Source organism: Phascolarctos cinereus, unplaced genomic scaffold, assembly GCF_003287225.1.
Source record: "Phascolarctos cinereus isolate Bilbo 61053 unplaced genomic scaffold, phaCin_HiC Scaffold_5;HRSCAF=322, whole genome shotgun sequence".
Classification (NCBI taxonomy): domain Eukaryota; kingdom Metazoa; phylum Chordata; class Mammalia; order Diprotodontia; family Phascolarctidae; genus Phascolarctos; species Phascolarctos cinereus.
The window spans coordinates 318,787,839-318,808,053 of record NW_027555958.1 but is presented as its reverse complement, the minus strand read 5'-3'; the positions used below and the strand labels follow the sequence as shown (position 1 = coordinate 318,808,053).

Here is a 20,215-nt window from a genome sequence, read left to right as displayed (position 1 = left end):
TTGGTCTGCACTTATAGGTTTGAGAGAAAAAGGAGTTCACTATTGCTGAAGCATGAGGTTCAGACCTTTAGCCCTTGCTTTCAAATAAATTCTGAATCACAGCTCCATGTTCATCAGGGTATTGGTGTGGCTGCAAGTGTCTTAATTCCAGCCTTGGTCAGCAATTTATGGATCTAGTAGGATGAACCTCTAGTTCTCTCAAATGAGCACTTGCTTTCAGGTCCTAAGTCACAGCACCATGCTTTTTAGGATAGTAGTGCAGCTCCCTGGCTGAATGATCTTTATTTGGAATAGTGGTTCATGAGTTCGAGCTTATGCTTCAGTGGCTTGACTCTTACTCACCCCAGCTTGGATAGGAGGTAGTAGTGAAGCTGCCTCTCCATCTCTGATGGTGGTGATGCAGTTGTCATGGCAGTTAGTCATAGTACTTATGTAGTCAGTGGCTCATGGACTAAAGGAAGGTACCAATGGCACCTGATTAACCTGTTGTTCATCTGGCTGGTTCATTTGGACTCAGGTATGAAGGGGTGACTCCATGAGTCACTGCAGGAGTCTTTATTGGTGGCTCATTGACACTCACTGGCAATGGCAGTTGATGGGTAGACAGCAGTGGTTCCAGAAGCAGTCGGTGTAGCAACAGTGAAACCTAATTGTAGATAAAGGAGAGGAAGAAAGGCAGAGCCCCAAGGAGCTCTGTTGAGGGGTTTACATTATCACTGAGGGAGTAGAAGGGAGATTCCTGGGTCTCAGCTAAGTGGGAGACAATTAAGCAGTCCAAGGACTATCAGGGATTACTCTGCTGCCTGGAAGTTTCAATGTGATTCATATAGGATTTTTCTGGGCTGTTCCTCCCTTTGACCTTTTGGAGGAGAGTGGGGCATTCCTCCTCACCTTCAAGCAAGGAGGGAGGCCTTTCTCTTTGACCTTGAGGTGCCGATGGGGTGTTTCCCTTGAATATCTGAGCCACTCTAGGCCTTATCTCCAGATGCAGGGTGCTGAAGCTCCAGCCACTGTCCCAGCTTCCTAGCCACCTTGGCAGTGCTGGCTTTATGCCTCGGGTGGTAGTATATCAGAGTACACTGTCAGAAGAGGCCAAGGTATGTTTTTTTTTTTTAAGTAAGAAAGCTAGTAAATTTCCACAGAAAATTAAAATTGTATCACAAGCTGAAGTTATGTTACATCCCAAATAACGAGAAAACATTCAAAAGAGACACTAGAAAATTACATTGTTTAAGGAGCATCAAAGGATCATACAGAAACATATTTTCACTGCAATATGCCACGAGTGTTTGTTTTTAAAAGCATGAATTTTAATTTTCTAATTTTTCAGTTGGAAATAAGCCTGGGAGCTTTGGAGGAAGGAAAGATCACTTTCAGTGAGGGAATCTTGGAAAGTTTCATGAATGAAATAGAATTTGTATGTGCTTTATCTTCCCAAGGAAATTGATATCTCCTTTTAGACAGGGAGCATGTTACCTGTTTCTTATATTGTTTACTGCATATTTTGTCTAGTAGGTGATGCAAAGACATTGATTCCCATAAACTCATACATTCTCCTTGTCTATATGTCCAGTTTTCCAGGAGAATATCAAGATTCTTATACATGCACTGTTTTTTATATACACATATTTTAACTCCTTTTTATTGCCACTGTTTGCTAAAAAATTTCATAAAAGCCACAGATTGTACTTGGTTTTGCTCCCCGTTGCTCTGTTTGTTTTTTCAGGTCTCATTTAAATTGACAGCTGTCAATAAATGAAAATTTAATATTTCTTATTATACTATCTCTGCTCTAGAAGATAATCAGATTTAAAATTTTAGCTTCCTGGTACTGTTTGTTTTCAGAATTTTTATCTTCCAGTTATATTCTTAATTGAGTTTTCTTTCCTTTGATTTTCCTCCTTAATATTTTGATTCCAATATAGATACAACAAGGAATATGGAATTTCACGAAATACGTGGCACTGGAAATGAGCCGCCTTTGCTTGTAATGATTGGGTACAGTGATGGAATGCAGATCTGGAGTATACCTGTAAGTATATGAAATTTGTTTGGTCTTAAAACTTTCCAGAAAGTTGATTTCTGTAGGATATCTAAACCTGTCCCTGTTGTTTTGAAGATTCATACTGTTTGGAGTGTGCATATTAGTGTACTAGGTACACTGATTGGGTTGGATAAAAAGGAAACTGATGGAGTTTGTTTAATGTAGGACTTATAATAAAGATGTTATGTTGGCATTGTACCATCATAAGTTTGTTGAAGATGAGTAGTATCAGGGATAAATGACGATATTTTTCTATGTGTATATATACGTATATATGTTAATGAAGGCAATATACTTGCTTCATTTACTGCATATTTTCTGTAGTAGGTGATGCAAAAACATTGATTCCCATAAGTTTGAAAAAGTCATTTTCCTGAATCTCAGTTTTTAGGTAACCTCTGTCAGCTTTATTATTTCATAGTTATAGAGCACCCATGATATGTTTATGCTGAAAAGTAGGACTTTAACATCGGCAGGGTATTTTATGTGTTACCACCTTTTTGGCATTTCTTTTGTTTCACTGAGTTATAACAGGGCCCAATGGGCTTTAGGGAAAGTTAGTTATTTATGAGTATAGCTGTCAGGGGTGGGGAACCTGTGGCCTTGAAGCCACATGTGGCCCTCTAGATCCTCAGATGTGGCACTTTGATTGAATCCAAACTTCACAGAACAAATCCCCTTAACAAAAGGATTTGTTCTGTAAAACTTGGACTCAGTCAAAAGGCTGCACCCGAGGATCTAGAGGCCCACATGTGGCCTCGAGGCTACAGGTTCTCTACCCCTGGATAGCATAAAGATTTGCTGTGTGGGCAGGCAGGAAACAAGTTGAGAAGAGGGATACTTTGTACTGCCAATGAAGATAGCAGACATGGCAAGAACTGGTCTCATCTTAAGTTCATTATAATGCTTAGAGCAGTGTAAATTTAAATCTGGTTCCCTAAGCCAAAATTTCATAAAGAGCACCTAGACTTTTTATTAATTGTCAAATAGTCATAAAGCACAGAGAAACTGTCTCTGTTTTGGATGCCTTTTGGAAGTCAAGGTCTGTGTGGGCAGTATATGTAGATATGATTGCCATTTAGATTATTTTAGGGTGAGACTTTGGCAGGCCTTTTGAGAATTTTGTACTATATTGCCCTAGAAGCTGATGCAAGTTAATGAGGAAATTTTTCAGCACAGAATTTGACCTCAAGAATGTATTACATATCGATGTGATTTCCTTCTGTTTTCCTTCTGTAATTTTTGTTTCAGAGCATAGGACTGGCTCATGAGCAGACTAGATTTTCCTTTATGCTTTTCAAAAACTTCTTATTCAGAGTTTTAATTTAACTTGAATGTATGGATGAGAAAACATTTATTAATGCTTTACTGTGTGCAAAACATTATGCTAAGGACTGGATACAAATGGAAAAACAGACAGTACCTTCTCAGGGAGCTCACATTCTGATAGGGGAGAACATATAAGAAGTTTCAGCTGCCTGTTAGATGGAAAGAACCCATAACTGTTAAGGAGCTGGGGCCAAGCAAATGATGTTGTATTTTCTTTAATGTTGTTTTCACTGACAAATTCATATCAGTTTTCTGATATTGAATCATTTGACAGCAGTAAGAACTTTGGTGGTGAGACCTTTCTTTTCAAGGAACTGCAGTAGCTGTGGTTCCTGAGGAGGAGGGGGGTTTAGCATCTGTAGAAGTAGTTACCATGTTGCTTTCCTGGATGACAGCTGCAGAGATACTGGGATGGAAGCATGATTGATGATCTGGTAGTGCTGTTATTCTAGGGCTCACTAGCCCGCCAGTGTTAATTAGTTGGTATTGCTGGTGGTAAGGATGGTGGACCCTTTGTTAACAAGGATTGCTTCCCTCAGAGACAACTGTGTAGGGCTGGTGATGTGGTAGACTCTTGGGTTTAGGGTCCCAGCTCTGTTAGGTATGAGGGGAAGATAAATAAATGTGACAAATAGCCTTTGATTAACTCTTGTTTTCATTTCAAACAGACATATCCTAGACAATTGGTGTGGGTAAGGTTGGAGTTTCTTTAGATTTCGAAAATAGCCTCATTTTATATAGGTGAAAGAATCTTGATTTTTGTATTACTGACTTAGACACTTTTTATGTTTTTGCATGTACCTTTCCTGTTATGTTACAGTTTGGATGTTTGGTCAGGCAGTCAAAAGAGAAATGTTTATTATGTGCCAGGTACTGTGGTAAAGGTTATGGGGTACAAAGAAAGACAAAAACATTCATTATAGCTCAAGATTCATGGTTTAGGACAGGGGTGGGGAACCTGCGGCCTCAAGGCCACATGTAGCCCTCTAGGTCCTCGCATGAGGCCCTTTGACTGAATCTAAACTCTGTCAGTTAAGGGGCCACACGTCAGGACCTAGAGGGCCAAATGTGGCATTGAGACTGAAGGTTCCCCACACTTGCTTTAGGTAGCGTTCAGGACACATAGTGGAAAGAATACTGATTTGGAGGTTAGGAGACCTTGGTTCTTGTCTTTACACTGACCCTTATTTGCATACTTGAATGTAATGATCTAATCTTTATGATTCATTTTCCTCTTGTATAAGTAAAATGGGGATAATGCCTGCCTTAGCTGCTTTACTTCCTAGAAGGGTTTGTTGATCCTATGATACTGGTGATGATTTTGAAAAAGTGTAGAGAGCTCTATAAATCCATGGTGGAATCCTCATTATTGGTCATTACCCAGTGAAGTTGTGTAAATTGACAGAAATGAGAAAGGTTGACTCTTCTTCCATGAGGAAGCCATGGGTTGTGGTTCTGATTTGACCCAGTAACAGGTTTCTTGAACACTGGATCTGTTTGTTGTTCTTTGAGTACACACACTACTCTTTAGTGCCTTGTGGGGTTGGGTCTCAGAGGCCACCTGGGAGCTTTTGTTTTCCTAGAAGGCCATGTGACTTATTTGATTGGGATGTTGGCTAGATTGAGCACATTCCACCTGTCCTCCTCAGCTCTTCTTGGCTGCCTTCTTGTTTCTGGTTGTAATTATACCTGTTGTTTGTAATTCATTAAAATTCATTTTGGGTAGACCCTAATTATCTTCAGAGATATGTCTTTTTGTAGATTCCTAGACTTAGTTTTGAGGCAACTGAGGCGGGAACCTTTTCATGAATTTTCTTTACTTTCAACTCCTGTCATAGCCTTATATTATTGACAGTGCTGTTTGAGATTTAATGAGGTAGTCTACAGGTGAGAAACACTGCTGTACAGTAGATAAAAAGGTCACTTTGGAATTGGGAAGTCAACAAGTATTTAATAAGTGCTTACTTTGTGGAAGATACTGTGCTAAGTGCTAGGGATACAAAGGAAGACCTGGGCTCCTTTACTAAAATCCTATGACACATCCTGGTTGTGGGACCCTGAGCGAGACACTTAAGTTCTCATTGCCACAGGAGACTTTCTAAAACTAGAAATTGCAGGAAAGGTCTACGTTTGCTTTGGAAGAGGAAAGTTCTTCACCAGGAGCTCCCTATGCTAATGAAATTACAAGTGTGACTTTAAAAAGGGAGGGTATGAAAAATAAATCTTTTTTTTTCTCATGTTCCCTATGGATTTAAATGTTTATTCTTTTTTTTCTTTTTAATTAATTTATTTTGAATTATCAACAACCACTTTCATAAGCTTTTGAGTTTTAAATTTTTCTTCCCCTCACTCCCCACCTCTCTTCCCAAGACAGCACGCAGTCTGATATAGGTTATACATATATATTCCTATTAAAAATATTTTCACATTAGTGATGTTGTAGGTAAGAATTAGAACTAATAACAACATTAATAATAATAATTAATAACTAATAATAAGAAGACTAAATAAGACTTACTGGGGGCCACACTTGGTTAAATGCAGTCTGTCCAGCATGTTATGTCCCTGATTAAAGAATGTTTCAGTAAGGAAAGAGCATGATTTACTGTTATCACCCTTAAAAATTGTGATGTCCTTTCCTCTCCCCAATATCTCAGTTGTGGTCCTAATATTCCTGAAATTATCTGGAACTCTTCTTGAATTTTTTTTCAACATAAAGCTTCTACAAGTCGAAAAAGATACATTACATATACTATCTCTGTACATATGTGCATATAAATGTTTTTGCTTACTTAGTACTTTGTAAACACTGAACTAGGTAGGTCCAGCAGGTGCTGGGGCTTTTAGAAAGGAAATCTAGGAATTGTGTAGGATGAGAACAGAAGCAGATCTATTCTGTGGGTTTTTGCTTTTTGTTCTGCATGGCAGAGACAGATGTAGTGAAGGTAAGGAAAGTAAGATATCAGCCATACAGAAATCCTCTCTATGGGCTGTTCCTTTGATGTGTAGCATGAGATGTGATTACTATAAATTATTATGATATTCACATTTTAAATTTAGGACAAGCCTGATCCTTCTAGATCTTTCTGTATTCTAACAACAATTTTTCCTGCTTGACAAGTTATTTATGGGCCCTTCCTCTCTGGAGATTTTGTTTAAAAAATTTTTTTATGCACATATCCAGGTAATAACAAGATCCCCATATTGCCTCTTGAATTTAGGATCAGTTTACAAAAAAAAAATCTTATTTCTTTATATATTTTGTTTGCAAATATCCAGGTAATAACAAGATCCCCATACTGCCTCTTGAATTTAGGATCAGTTTACAAAAAAAAATCTTATTTCTTTATATATTTTGTTTGCAACTGTATTTATCTTCCCAAAGGAGGCTTAGATATTGATAGCCTTTGAGCGCTTTCCTGAATGTGCAGTAGGAATATTCAGGGAAGATTTTTAATTTGGGAAATCTGTATAAATGGAATCTTCTAAGAGGAACTGAAAACCTTGTTGTATGTTTCTTGTGGTTTTTGTGGTTAGTTTTTCTCTTTCTTGCAGTGAACTTGTTCTTTTGGGTCTGGAGGCAGAATTAGGAGCCATGAGTTAAAATTGTACAAATGCAGATTTTGGCTCATTATGAGGAAAAACCTCCTAAAAACTAAAACTGTCCAAAAGTAGGCTTTTTGAGGAGATAGTAAATTCTCTATCATTGCATCAATCAATCAACAAGCATTTATTAAGTGCTTACTATATACCAGCCACTGTGGTGGTAGTGGGGACAAAAAGGTAAAATAAAAGTACCCTATGTGGAGAATTGATGTCTTCTTTGTTAGGGATACTATAACGATCTTCATATTACAATTTACAAAGTACATCTCAGTTAACATTCTTAGGACCCTGAGGAAGTTTATATGTGGCTATTCTTATTCCCTTTTTACAGGGAGGAAATTTAGGATCCATGACATTAAATCACTTGTTTCAAATCACTCTGCTAATAATGGAAATGGCCTTTCCCCAGTGGCCTGCAGCTGCCTACTGTTGCAAAGTATGGTTTGGGCTGAACCATAATCCATAATCCATGAACCAGTAATATCTGAGACTCCTAACTTAAATTCCAGGATAGTTCCAGAGTTAATTACCTGGTTTCAAGATTGTTCAGGTCTTTTACTACTTTTTATTTTTAACGGTTGATTTCTTTCTGTGGCCATTTATACTTTTCATTAACACCTTGTCTACAAGTGAAAAAAGATGAAATACAAGAGTCCTGTCTTTGTTTTATTTTTGTTTTTTTGTTTTTGCTTTTTGGTGAGGCAGTTGGGGTTAAGTGACTTGCCCAGGGTTACACAGCTAGTAAGTGTCAAGTGTCTGAGGCTGGATTTGAACTCAGGTCTTCATGACTCCAAGGCCAGAGAGAAAGAGTCCTGTCTTTGGAAGCAGTTTGGGGACAGGCATATTTAGGAAGATGTTAAAGTTCTTATTTAAAATAAGGTTTAAGAGTTTGCTGTTTATCAGTCTTTATGTGCTATCTTTTATATTTACTACTGTAAGTATTCAAGTGTTGTCAATTTTTGCTTGCTTTACAGTTTGATTAGCTTGCTTTTCAGGGCCGATTATGATTTGGATAGACCTCACAGTTAAGTTACTTGTTAAGTTAAGTAACTTGCCCAGGGTCACACAGCTAGTAAGTGTTGTATGTCTGAGGCTGGATTTGAACTCAGGTCCTCCTGAATCCAGGGCCAGTGCTCTATCCAATGTGCCACCTAGCTTCCCCCTCTTAATTTCTTTTTAAAAAATTTTTTATTGGGGTCTTTTTTCCCCCCAAGATCTCTATTCCTCTCTGACCCAGAGAGCCATTATGTGTAACAAGTAACATTTTTAAACTATAATTTTTAGCCATTTCCTAATTGATGACTATTTTTGTTTCTAGTTCTTTGATGTTACAAAAGTGATGCAATAAATATTGTGTTCCCATGGACTTTCATTTTCTTATTGTCTCTTTGGGATATAAGCCAGGTAATAGATTCCCTGGGCCTAAGGTTGTGGACCTTATTTGCATAACTCCAGAAAAAATCTAGAAAATATGGACATATATGGGACAGTAGATGCTGTGATCTTTTGAGGCCTCTTCATTGCCTCTGTCCACATTTTACCAATACCCCCCCGGAAACTTTATTGGGGTGGCGCACATTTCCTATTTGTGACCTTGCAGGGTCCCTGGCATGTGCTCCTTGTCTTGATAATTAAAGTAGTCCCTGTGGAAACAAGAGCAGTTCTTGCCCCACCAATTATCAACCACAGTGTCATGACTAGACTGTCTGTCATTGTACATCCATGCTAGGAACTCAGTGGAGTTCCAGTAAGTGTCTGATGCTTCCCATCTCCATTGTTCCAAATCAGTTCTGGCTTATACCTGTTCACATGATCATACAGCTCTGGCATGATCTTGGTACCTATAAAATTCTGGGTTGTGAAGCTGTTTTTCTGGTCAAGTGTAGAATGAAATCACTCTGAATGAGTTGTACAGTTCATAGCAATTATTCTTCTCTCAGAGGAACATTCCCAGGTCGTCAGCCAGGTCCATCCCTCATCCTGAGAATTCCAGCAGAGGCAGCAGCAAAGCTGGATTGTAGACATTACCAACCCCACGCTGCAGTACTTTTCTGCTCCTTGCATTCCAGTTTTCTTAACAATTTTGTTTTTTGTCAGATAGGGAGTTCTTTCCTAAGTCATTTATATTTTTTGGTTTCTCCCTGGATTATTGTAGACAATTGATTCCGATTCTCTTTTGTACAGTTTGTTTCATTGATCTACCTCTTTACCTCTTTATTTTTTAACCAGTAATAGATAGTTTTAGTAACTACTGCTCTATGTTATAGGTTGAGGTCTGTCAGTGTTATTTCCCCCTTTACCCTGACCTCTTTTCATTATTTTCCTTGACATTCTCTCTCTCCCTCTCTCTCTCTCTCTCTCTCTCTCTCTCTCTCTCTCTCTCTCTCTCTCTCTCTCTCTCTCTCTCTCTCTTTCTCTCTCTCTGTCTCTGTCTCTCCCCTCTCTCCCTTTCTTCCTCTCTCCCTCTCCCTCCCTCATCCCATATATATATTCACAAATGAATGTGGTTATTATTTTCTTAAGTTATATTAAGTATCCCTTTTGATAATCTACATTATCAAATAATATTTGCAATATTGAATGATGTTATGAAATAGCATTAAGACTATAAATCAATTTTTGTCGTAGACTTATTTCATATTTTCCCCTTCTCACACTCAGTTTTCTAGCCAAACTGAGCTGTTAGCTGTTTTCTAATTTCAACATTCCATCTTTCATCTCTTGGCTTTCTCACCAGCTATTCTCTATTCATAGAATGCTCTTCTTCTTTACATCTGCCTCTGAGAATCCTTGGTTTTTTTCCCTCAGTGCTCAGCTTATGAGATATTTTCTCTGTGGACCTTTTCCTGATCACCCAATTGTTAGTGTCCTCTCCCATCTCCCATTAACTTGTATGTGTTTATATGTGTGAATGCTGTATCTTTCCCAACAAGAATGTAAACTCTTTGAGGGCTAGGGCTATTTTAATTTTTATCTGTTTCCCCAGCATCTAACAAAATGTCTTGTACATAGTAGATAGGTTATAATTATTTGTTGAGTTGAGCTGTGAGGTGAATAAAATCTGTAGGAACAGAAAGCAGGAAGGTGACAAATAGGTTGTCAGATAGGAAGAATCAAGGAGCCTTGGTGGCTAATTAGATGTACGGAAAGAAAGACGATTGACTTAAAAAAGTTTGTTGCACTTTTTCGAACCTTGTTTCCTGAGAGTGTTGGATTCATTAGTAGATACTGAGTAATTTGTACTGTTGGGAAAGAGAATTTACTTTTAACACTGAGTTAAGTTTAAGAGTTTAAGGGGCAGCTTAAATAACCATTAGCAGTTGGGTGAACTATCAGTCTAATCCTTCAGAGACAGTCATGTAGTTTACTTGGTTAGCCACATAGCGTCACTGGAGAAATCTTGATCTTAAGAAAGTTGAGTTTTTATTTCAGGGAAAAGTTTGGGTCATTAAAAGCAGTTTACAGATTCCCAAATACAATTGTGCCTGTTATTTTATGCTGTTCTGTTTATTGTGCATCCTTATTGCCTGTCCAAGGCATATGTACTAATGGAAAGTTTCTGTGTGGTTTCCAAGAGTATCTAAGATTTAAATTCAGTGGAGTTTTTGGCATTGTTGTGATATTCAGAAGCACTATGGAAAAATCAAGTAAAATATTTGATGCCTGAGTATTTGATGTTGTATATAATGGTTATTTATTGCATAATAGAAAAGTTTCACATTTTTAAAGTTGTTCCTTAAGATTAAAAGACCCTAGACAAAGGAATTTAATTCTGGGAATTCAAATAAAAATTATTACTGTAATAACAAATTTAATTATATTTATCATTAATATTGATTAAAATAAAATATCTTTTGCTTTCCAAATTTATTGAATAAAGATTAATGTGTGAAAAGTTACTGTCTTGATGCTTTGTTGAATGTAGTCTAGAGAATTGACGCTAGGTGTCACTAACTCATTGAGTTAAGCAATTACACAGAGCCTTTTGGCTCTAGAAATATACATAAAAAGCTTTTTGAGTTTGTTTTATAAGACAAGGTTATATTTAAGGGAAATATTAATTTTTCTGTAAATGAAAAAAATTCTACATAAGGTATTTTCTAAATATTCTACTTAAAATGAGCATTTAGTCCTAGTCTTTGTAGTCTACCTGTTACCCTAACCAACAGGTTTTCTAGGAATCCACTTATGAATCAGGTGAAAGAAGTCATTTGAGTGGATTAATATGCAGGGAAAACTGGTACAGAGACTTCTGGGTAAGTTTCCCCCCTTAGGCTCTGTAGGAAGTGGAGAAATGGTACCTTATTTTGCTTGCAACATCTATTATAAAGAGTACTAGTGTATTCTTAAAGCTATACAGGCTTTAGTTAGTGGGGGAGCAATTTTGAATCTGGACTTTTGCTGTCAGAACACAAAAAAGCAAAAATAATGAAGCAAATGGGAAGTGCATTCTTGCAGAGGAAAGATTTGTCTGCAGTGCAATATGTCCCTGGAGTTTTCTTTGGCATTATATCTTTGGATATCTATCTGTCTGTTTGTCTGCTTGTATGCCTATACATCTGAAAGCAACCTCATTGATTTGCCTTCTGTAGATTCCTAGTAATTAGGCCACTTTTCATCCTTCCTAGTTAAGAATGAGGTTATATTTTGGGAAATGGAGTCTGATGATCTTAGGTTTAGAGCTGGAAGTATACTTAGAGATCATTTAGTCCAGCTCCCTCATTTTACAGATGAGAAAACTCAGACTCAGAGAAAGGAAGGAATTTTTCCATAGTCATTTGAAAAAATAATTAGCATTGCTTGGTCTTCAAACCTATGTCCTCTAATTCCAAAAATACCACACATTCAGTGTGGTATTCTGCCTTCTTTTACCTTATTTGAAATTTTCTTCCACTTAGATCAGTTTTTTTAGTTTAAAATTTAGAAAATTTTCTAGACACAAGATGACATACAAGGCAGTGGAGGATAGTTTTAAAGCCTTAATTTTGCATTTGCTTTATGCCAAATTGAGGGGGGGAAAGGGGAAAATTTACTGTGAGACAAGTGATCTACCTCCTACTGCAAGTCAGATTTACAGCTGTGTACAAGGACCAAATGTTGAAGTTCGATTCCAGTTGTTATTCAGATGGTCATTATTTAATGCTATCTGAATTGTGGCTTGGAGCCCATTAATTGCTAGACAAAGGTTTTTGCTCACCCACATCTTCCTCACCTCACCTTTAATTTGGCTTTCTACCTTTTGTTCCCTGTTCAGGACATTTTTGGTTTTGAAGTTCTGGGTTGATGAAAGTACGTAGGTCAAAAAGAACAGTGAAAAAGAAAAGAAACCATGACATTGAAAGAGTCAGTAAAAAATTTAAACTTCCAAATGACCTGAAACTGCTATCTCTTTAATCAGATAAGGTACAGGACTGGTGTGGACTGTATGGACAAGATTGGATTCATACTCCATTCCTCACTTTCTCTTCCCCCCCTCCATTTCCAATTTGTGATCAAGATCTTTTGATATTATCTTTGTAACACCTCTTGTATATGCCTTCTTCATTCCTCTGACACTGCCACCAGCCTGGTTCAGGCTTTTATAACCTCATGCTTGATGGTCATCACCCTGTGGCCATCTTGGAGATGAGTCTTTTCTTTAGCCAGGCCAGTCTTTGTACAGTAAACTTCTATGAGTCTGTTCTGCCTCTTATGTGAAGCCTTTACATCATGGTCTATGACCTTTCAGAGCTTATCCTTTGCTGGAATAGTTGTAGCGAACCAAGGATCACCTCCACATTATGATGAGACCTTAGGGTTTAGTATGTTTGTGACACAAGAGAGAATCCAGACCAGTGATGTAGATACAGTATTGAGCAAGTGAGGTTCGCTATCAGTAATGTCCTGAAATCAGTGAAGTCTATGGTTAGTAGTAACATTATATGTAGATATGGATGTAATCTGCATTTTTAGAAGAAAAACATTAATATTTTAATTTTTTTAATAAACTTAATAACAAAACCTCCAAATGAATGTATAGAATGAGGTAAAATCTTAGCAAACAAAAAAAAAAGTACTTACCAAGGTAGAAGTAAATGAATCAAGAGAAGCAGAGAAAATATTTTTGTTTCCATTCTACATTTGTCTGAAGTTACTCTACCTCTGACTTTGTTAATAAAATAAAAATTTTTAATTTTTTTAATGTGACAGTTAATAGTAGGCTACAGATAAAACAAGATGGGCTATAGATTATGGGGTACAGACTGTGAAGATTTGGGATTGAGTTTCCATTCCAGCTATTTTACCTAACTCTGTTTGTGACTAGGCAAATCCCTTAACTTTCTTGAATTTCCTCATCTATCGAGTGAGGATAGTAATATTAATGCTATCTACTTCACAAGCTTATTATATGTAAAGCACTCTAAACCTTAGACCATTATATAATTATACTTTATATAAATATAAAATGTATTATATAAACATTATATAATTATTATTTGTTGTTAGTGAATTGCTTAGTAAACTAAATTCTTAGTAAACTCTGAAGTGTTATGTAAACATAGGATATCATCATTAATATTCTCTAATGATAGTTAAATGGGAATTCACTGATTGGTTCAATATCTCTTTTGATTGGTAAGTCAGTAGTATCTACTTTTTGTTGATGAGGAAACTGAAATAGTTGCATAGCATGATATACTGGAAAAGAGCTTGGGGTTTGTAATCAGAGTACCTGAGTTCAAGTCTAGGTCTTGCCACTTAATATCTATGGGATTTTAGGGAAGTCACCAAAGCAATCTGAGCCTTGATTTTTTTTTTTTTGGTGTAAATTGAAGGTGTTGGATTAGTTGATGCCCTGAGATGCCTTTTGGCTCTAAAACCACCAGAATAAGGCCATGAGATTTGCTGGTTTCCCAAAGGTTGTATTAGGAAGCTAAAACTCAGGTGTTCCTTTCTCCTAATTATACTCATTTTAAGACTCTCAAAATTTATTTTGGATATAGAAAGGGAGGAAACATTTTAAAGAATTTCTGATTTTCTTGACCTTTCCTACCTTCTAATCATAGTGTTAATTCCCCACAGTTTTCCTGTGGGTTTCCTCACAGTAAAGATAAAAAGCCTATATTTCTATATTTAAACTATAGAGGCAGTATATTTCACTTTTGATTAAAAAATGAAGTGTGTGCATTCTGGCAACCCTTTCAATAAATGGATTTATTTCCTTGTCAGTCAAATTCAGTTAGTCAGGGTTACTTTGAGTATCTTGAGGGCCATTCTTACTGTCCATTCCATTAGACTGTGAGCTCCTTGACAGGAGGGACTATCTGTTATCACTCTTTGTATCCCTAGCACTTAGCATAGTGCACAGGCACTTAGTAGGCACTTCATAAATACTTATTGGCTGACTTTCTTAATGAGAGAAGAATTATATAGTCTTTGAACTAAGGACCTTTTATAGTATCTTTTGTATCTGTCTTTATTATTTAAGTGTTAACCTAGCCTGACCCTTTAGTGAATTCTGATCGATTCTCTTTTTTTAAAAGTTGTAATCATTTTAAATCTGCTTGCTATATCACTCCAAAAGTCGTAAAGAGGAAGTACAAACATAGGAGGTGACAATCTCCTTCTTTGACATCCTTCAATGTGGTAATTGTATGCAAAAATTTCTGATTAGAACCTTTATTTTTTTTTATTTATTGGCCAGGCGATGGGGTTAAGTGACTTGCCCTGGGTCACACAGCTAGTAAGTGTTGAGTGTCTGAGGCCGGATTTGAACTCAGGTCCTCCTGACTCCAGAGCCTGTGCTTTATCTATTGTGCCATTTAGCTGCCCCTAAATAGCACCTTTAATAAGCTACTTATCCCTAAATTTTTGTTTAGTCGTTTTACAGTTGTGTCCGGCTCTTTATGACTCCTTTTAGGATTTTGTTGGGAAAGATATTGGAGTGGTTTGCAATTTCCTTCTCCAGCTCATTTGATAGATGAGGAAATTGAGGCAAACATGGTTAAGTGACTTGCCCAGGGTCACACAGATAGTAAGTGTCTGAAGCCAGGTTTGAACTTAGGAAGAGGAATCTTCCCAACTCTAGGCCTGGCACTCTATCCACTGTGACACCTCGCTGCCATCCTTAAATATGAGGGTTCAGAAATGTTTATTAATAGAGTATGTCCTGATTTTATAACTAATCCACAGATACATTCAGCTTCTTCCTCTCGAAAACCCTAAAACTCTTGCAAAGTGCATTTGTTCTACTGGTGTCCAAACATCTTCCCATTTCTTCTTCCTGTATACACTTCTTTTCAAGATTGTCCTTTTAGTGTATTTTTAACCATTTAATATTTTTAATGGTTTGTAGAAATAATTTGTGTAGTGATTATTTTAATAAATTAAATAAAATAAAAAGTGGGAATAAGATTTTGGGGAAAAACAAATAAACTTTGACTCCAAATTTAATGTGGAGGAAGAAGCCAGGCCACTTTGGGCTGGTGATGTGAGGACAGTTCAAGATTTGATGGATGCTCTACCAAGTTGACACTGAAGTTTCTGTTTTGATACAGTATTATGGAGGTCACTTCTCTTTCAACTTTACCCATCTGAAACAAGAACTGGAAAGTAAGAAAAAAGACTTCTGAGAAGCCATGATAGTTGGTAAAGTAAAATTCATTTCCTTGACTCATAGGTCAGTCCCTCAGGCCTTGCTCCCTCTTAATTTAGACTCATTTTGTAAGCTTGGTTATTTAGTATCCTAGTCTAGAGTGCTGGTGCTGGAACCGGGGCAGGACTCTTTCCCTTGATGATACCACCTGTCCAGCCAGGCACTCAGTCAACGAGCATTTATTAAGTGCTTATGTTTGAGTCAATACGCTGAACTCTGAGGAACACAAGGAAGAGCAGAAACATTCCTTGTCTTCTAGTGGGGAAGGCATTGTGTAAAAATCTATCTATCTGTCTGTCTGCCTGTCTATAAATAGACACACACACAAACACACAATGTATATAGAGTAGATGGAAGGTAACATGGAAGAGCACTCACAGCTGGGGAATGAACCAGGAAAAGCATCTGTTAGAAGACAGCTTTTGAGCTCTTTTTTTTTTTTGACTGGGCAATGGGGTTAAGTGACTTGCCCAGGGTCACACAGCTATTAAGTGTCAAGTGTCTGAGGCCGCTTTTGAACCCAGGTCTTCCTGACTCCACTGTGACACCTATCTGCCCCTTGAGTGAAGTCTTGGAGGAAGCCAGGGGAACTAAGAGGGGTGAGGTGAGGAGGCAGAATATTTCAGGCATTGTAGACATGAGTGCAAAGGCATGGAGACCAACCAGGGGGTGTCAATTTGTCATGGAGTGCATGGAAAGGACTGCAGAAGAAAACTGGAAAGAAAAAAGGGAACCAGATTAGTGAAAGCTTTAAATGTCCAAGAGGAGTTTTTCTTTGATCCTGGAAGCAGCAGTGAGTCACTGTTGTAGTGAGTCACAATTAGAGGGAGGGCAGCGATGTGCTCAGACCATACACCAAGATTTCCCCTTCTCAACAGTACAGTCTGAAGACCTCCTGATTATTATCAGCCTTGCCTCTGTCCTCACTCCAAGGACCACCAGGCCTTATCTCTATATGTTCTCTTTCCCAGTTAGAACATGAGCACTTTGAGTGCAGGAACTATCTCAGTTTTCTGTTTGTATTCTGAGTGCTTAGCACAGTGTTTGCCAAATAGCAACTGCTTAGTTAAATGCCTCCCCATTCCATTCCCGTAAATATAGCAGATTGAAAGGGGAGGTACTGCTGAACCAAAAGACAAGAACTAGGAGAATCATAATATCATAGACTTACAGTTACCAGAGTCTTTAGAAGTTGCCTAGTTTAACTTCCTGTATTTAATAGATGAGGAGACTGAGGGCCTGAGAAATTAAATGACTTGCCTAAAGTCACACAGCTACCAAGTAATAATAATAATGATGATGATAATAATAATAATAATAATAATAATGATAGCATTTGTATAGTATCTACTGTATGCCTAGCACTGTGCTAAGTGCTTTATAAATATTTCATATGATCCTCCCAACAACTTTGGAAGGTAGGTACCTTTCCGTTTTATAGTTTAGCCCCATTTTATAGTTGAGAAAAATGAGGCAAACAGAGTTTAAGTGACTTGCCTAAGGTCACTTGACCTGAGCCTGAATTTGTACTCCAGTCTTCCTGATTCCAGGCTTAGTGCTGTATTCGCTGCTTCTGTTGTCTTTTGGTAAAGCTGGGATTCAAACCTATGTCATCTGACTCTTAAATACAGTGATCCTTTCTCTAATTACAAAAGGCATTATCTGAGATTAACAAAGACCTTTAGCCACCCTAATACCTGCAGTCAGAAGAAAGTATCAGTTTTCAAAAGAAAAATTGCAAAATATCAACAATCATGTGAAAAATTGCACTAAATCACTAAGAATAAAATAAATGCCAATTTATTTTACAATTTGCTCTACACACTTGAGTAGCCTTTGAGAGCATCACAGTATTATAGTATAGTAAATTAATGGATGTTCTTCATTATGACCCTGAGCAATCAATAAAGGATTAATGTTTTTGGGTTTTGATTTTTTTTTTTTTTGCTTTTTGGTGAGGCAATCAGGGTTAAGTGACTTGCCCAGGGTCACACAGGTAGTAAGTGTCAAGTGTCTTAGGCTGGATTTGAACTTAGGTCCTCTTGATTCCATACACTCTATACACTGCACCATCTACCTGCCCTGGATTACTGTGTTTTGTTTACTGTTTTTAATGTGCCAGGGAAAGGAGTGCTTTGTTTTAGAAATGCATCTTTCAGAAATAGTTGAAATTAAAAAGAAAAAAGCTTTGAAGTATTTGGAAAGTTTCTTTTTTGTATAGCACCTCATTCTTTTGGAATTTAAAAAAATAATTTATTTTTAGTTTTCAACATTTACTTCGGTAAGATTTTGAGTTTTAATTTTTCTCCCCTCTTTCTCTTCCCCCCCAAGACAGTGTGCAATCTGATATATCAGGCTGTACTTATACATTCATATTAAGCATGTTTTCCCCATTAGTTATGATGTAAAGAACAATTAGAACTAATGGGAGGAACCACAAGAATGAAGCAATTAAACAACACAACAAAGGAAAACTAGAGCAAATAGTATGCCTCAGTCTGCATTCAGACTCCATATTGCTTTCTCTGGATGTGGATAGCATTTTCCACCATGAGTCTTGTGGAGTTGTCTTACATCCTTGCATTGCTGAGAAGAGGTAAGTCTTTCAGTCAGTCATTGCACAGTGTGGCTGTTACTGTGTATAATGTTCTTCTGGTTCTGCTTGCTTCACTCAGCATCAGTTCATATACTTCTTTTCCAGGTTTTTCTGAAGTCTGCTTGCTCATCATTTCTTATAGCAATACAGAATTCCATAACGTTCATATACCACAACTTGTTTAGCTATTCCCCAGGTGGTGGGCATCCCCTCAATTTCCATTTCTTTGCCATCACAATAAGAGCTGCTATAAACATTGTTTTATATGTGGGTCCTTTCCCCTTTTTTATGATCTTTTTGGGATACAGACCTAGAAGTGGTATTGCTGGGTCAAAGGCTGTACAGTTTTATAGCCCTTTGGGCATAGTTCCAAATTGCTCTCCAGAATGATTGGATCAGTTCACAACTCTGGAACTTAGATTTTAAGTTGGAAGGGACCTGAGAAGTCATGAAATCTAACTCTTCTTATTTTATAGATGAGGAACTGAGGCCCAGAGAAGTTAAGGGACTTGTCAAGGGTCATACAGCTATTAAGTGTCTGAGGCAGTATTCAAATCAGGTCTTTCTGAGTAATCTCTATATTATGCTTTTTTTTTTTTTGCAAGGCAATTGGGATTAAGTGACTTGCCCAGGGTCACACAGCTAGTAAGTATCAAGTGTCTGAGGCCAGATTTGAACTTAGGTCCTCCTGACTGCAAAGCCAGAACTCTATCCACTGTGCCACCTAGCTGCCCCTAATCTATATATTATGCCATGATGTTGGTAAGAGTATATTAAGGATTAGATGACCTCCAAAGCTGCTCCTAAGTAGCAGCATAAATAATTTTTTTCTTTCAGTGTAGGGTCCTTGGCTTCCCAGTATCATGGAATATTAGAGCTGGAAGGGACTTTTGAGATATTCTAGCTCAGGGAGAAATGACTTGCCCAAAGTCACAAAGTCAGTGAATTGCAGAGCTGGGTCTCAGTTCCAGGTTTCCTGACTTCAAGTAACATATTTAACCACTAAAATAAATTTAAATAAAATAAATTTGAGGAAAGGAAGAATTTATCATAAATTGTCAAAGTCCAAAATGGTTTGATGAGCATTTCATGTCATTTTTTCATACCTTTGGCACAAAACAATTCATCAGGAAGGGGAATATGTCTTTTAAATTCCATAGGACTGAATGGATGGAGGCACATATACAACTCTGATTAGGAGGAGAATTCTTAGCCAAGTAAAGGATAGACGATATTATAAGAGAGAAAAATAGACAGTTTTGACTATTAAATTAAAAAGCTTTTGCACAAATAAAATCAGTTCAGCTAGTGTAAGAAGATCATTTGAGAAAATTATTTGCATCACATATCTCAGAAAAAATGATATCTGAGATAAAGAATTAGTAAAATATAAGACCATGAGCCATCCCTAATATGTCATCAAAAGATGGGAAAACATTAGTTTTCAAAAGAAAATTGTGAAATATAAAGGCTATATGAAAGATTGCACTAAATCATTAATAATACAATAAATGCCCATTATAATAACTGAGATTTTAGTTCATACTCAGCAAATTGGCTTATTGGCGGGATATCAGGAAGATAGGCAGATATAGCTATTGCTGGAACTGTGAATTAGTCTACCCATTCTTGAAAACAATTTAAAGTTATTTGAAAAAAGTCCACACATTTTTTTGTGCCCTTTGACCCTGAGAAGATATGTACTGCAGAGAGGTCAAGCTAGAAACAAAGCTCCAATATATACACCAAAATATTAAGAGCAGCACTTTTTGTGGTAGCAAAAACCTGGAATTGTAGCTAGTAACCATCAGTTGGGGAATGTCTGAACAAACAGATTATTGTGCTGCAAAAAATGAGTACAAGATAGGCAGAGAAACATGGGGAAGACCAATGCAGATTAAAGTAAGAAGTATAAGAGAAGAGTACAGTATACAAAAATGCAGACAAAATCTCTTATTATTTTGATTAGTCTTGGTTAGGAAGAAGAGATGAGGACATATACCTT

General features: G+C 37.2%; 1 protein-coding gene across 1 annotated transcript in view; it reads left to right on the top strand.

The window, feature by feature from the left end:
* BCAS3 (BCAS3 microtubule associated cell migration factor) overlaps positions 1–20,215 on the top strand; it is a 766,782-nt gene that overhangs the window by 18,394 nt on the left and 728,173 nt on the right. Inside the window, 1 exon segment of the mRNA XM_078156106.1 lies at positions 1,926–2,032. Coding sequence (XP_078012232.1) covers positions 1,926–2,032 — 107 coding nt within the window.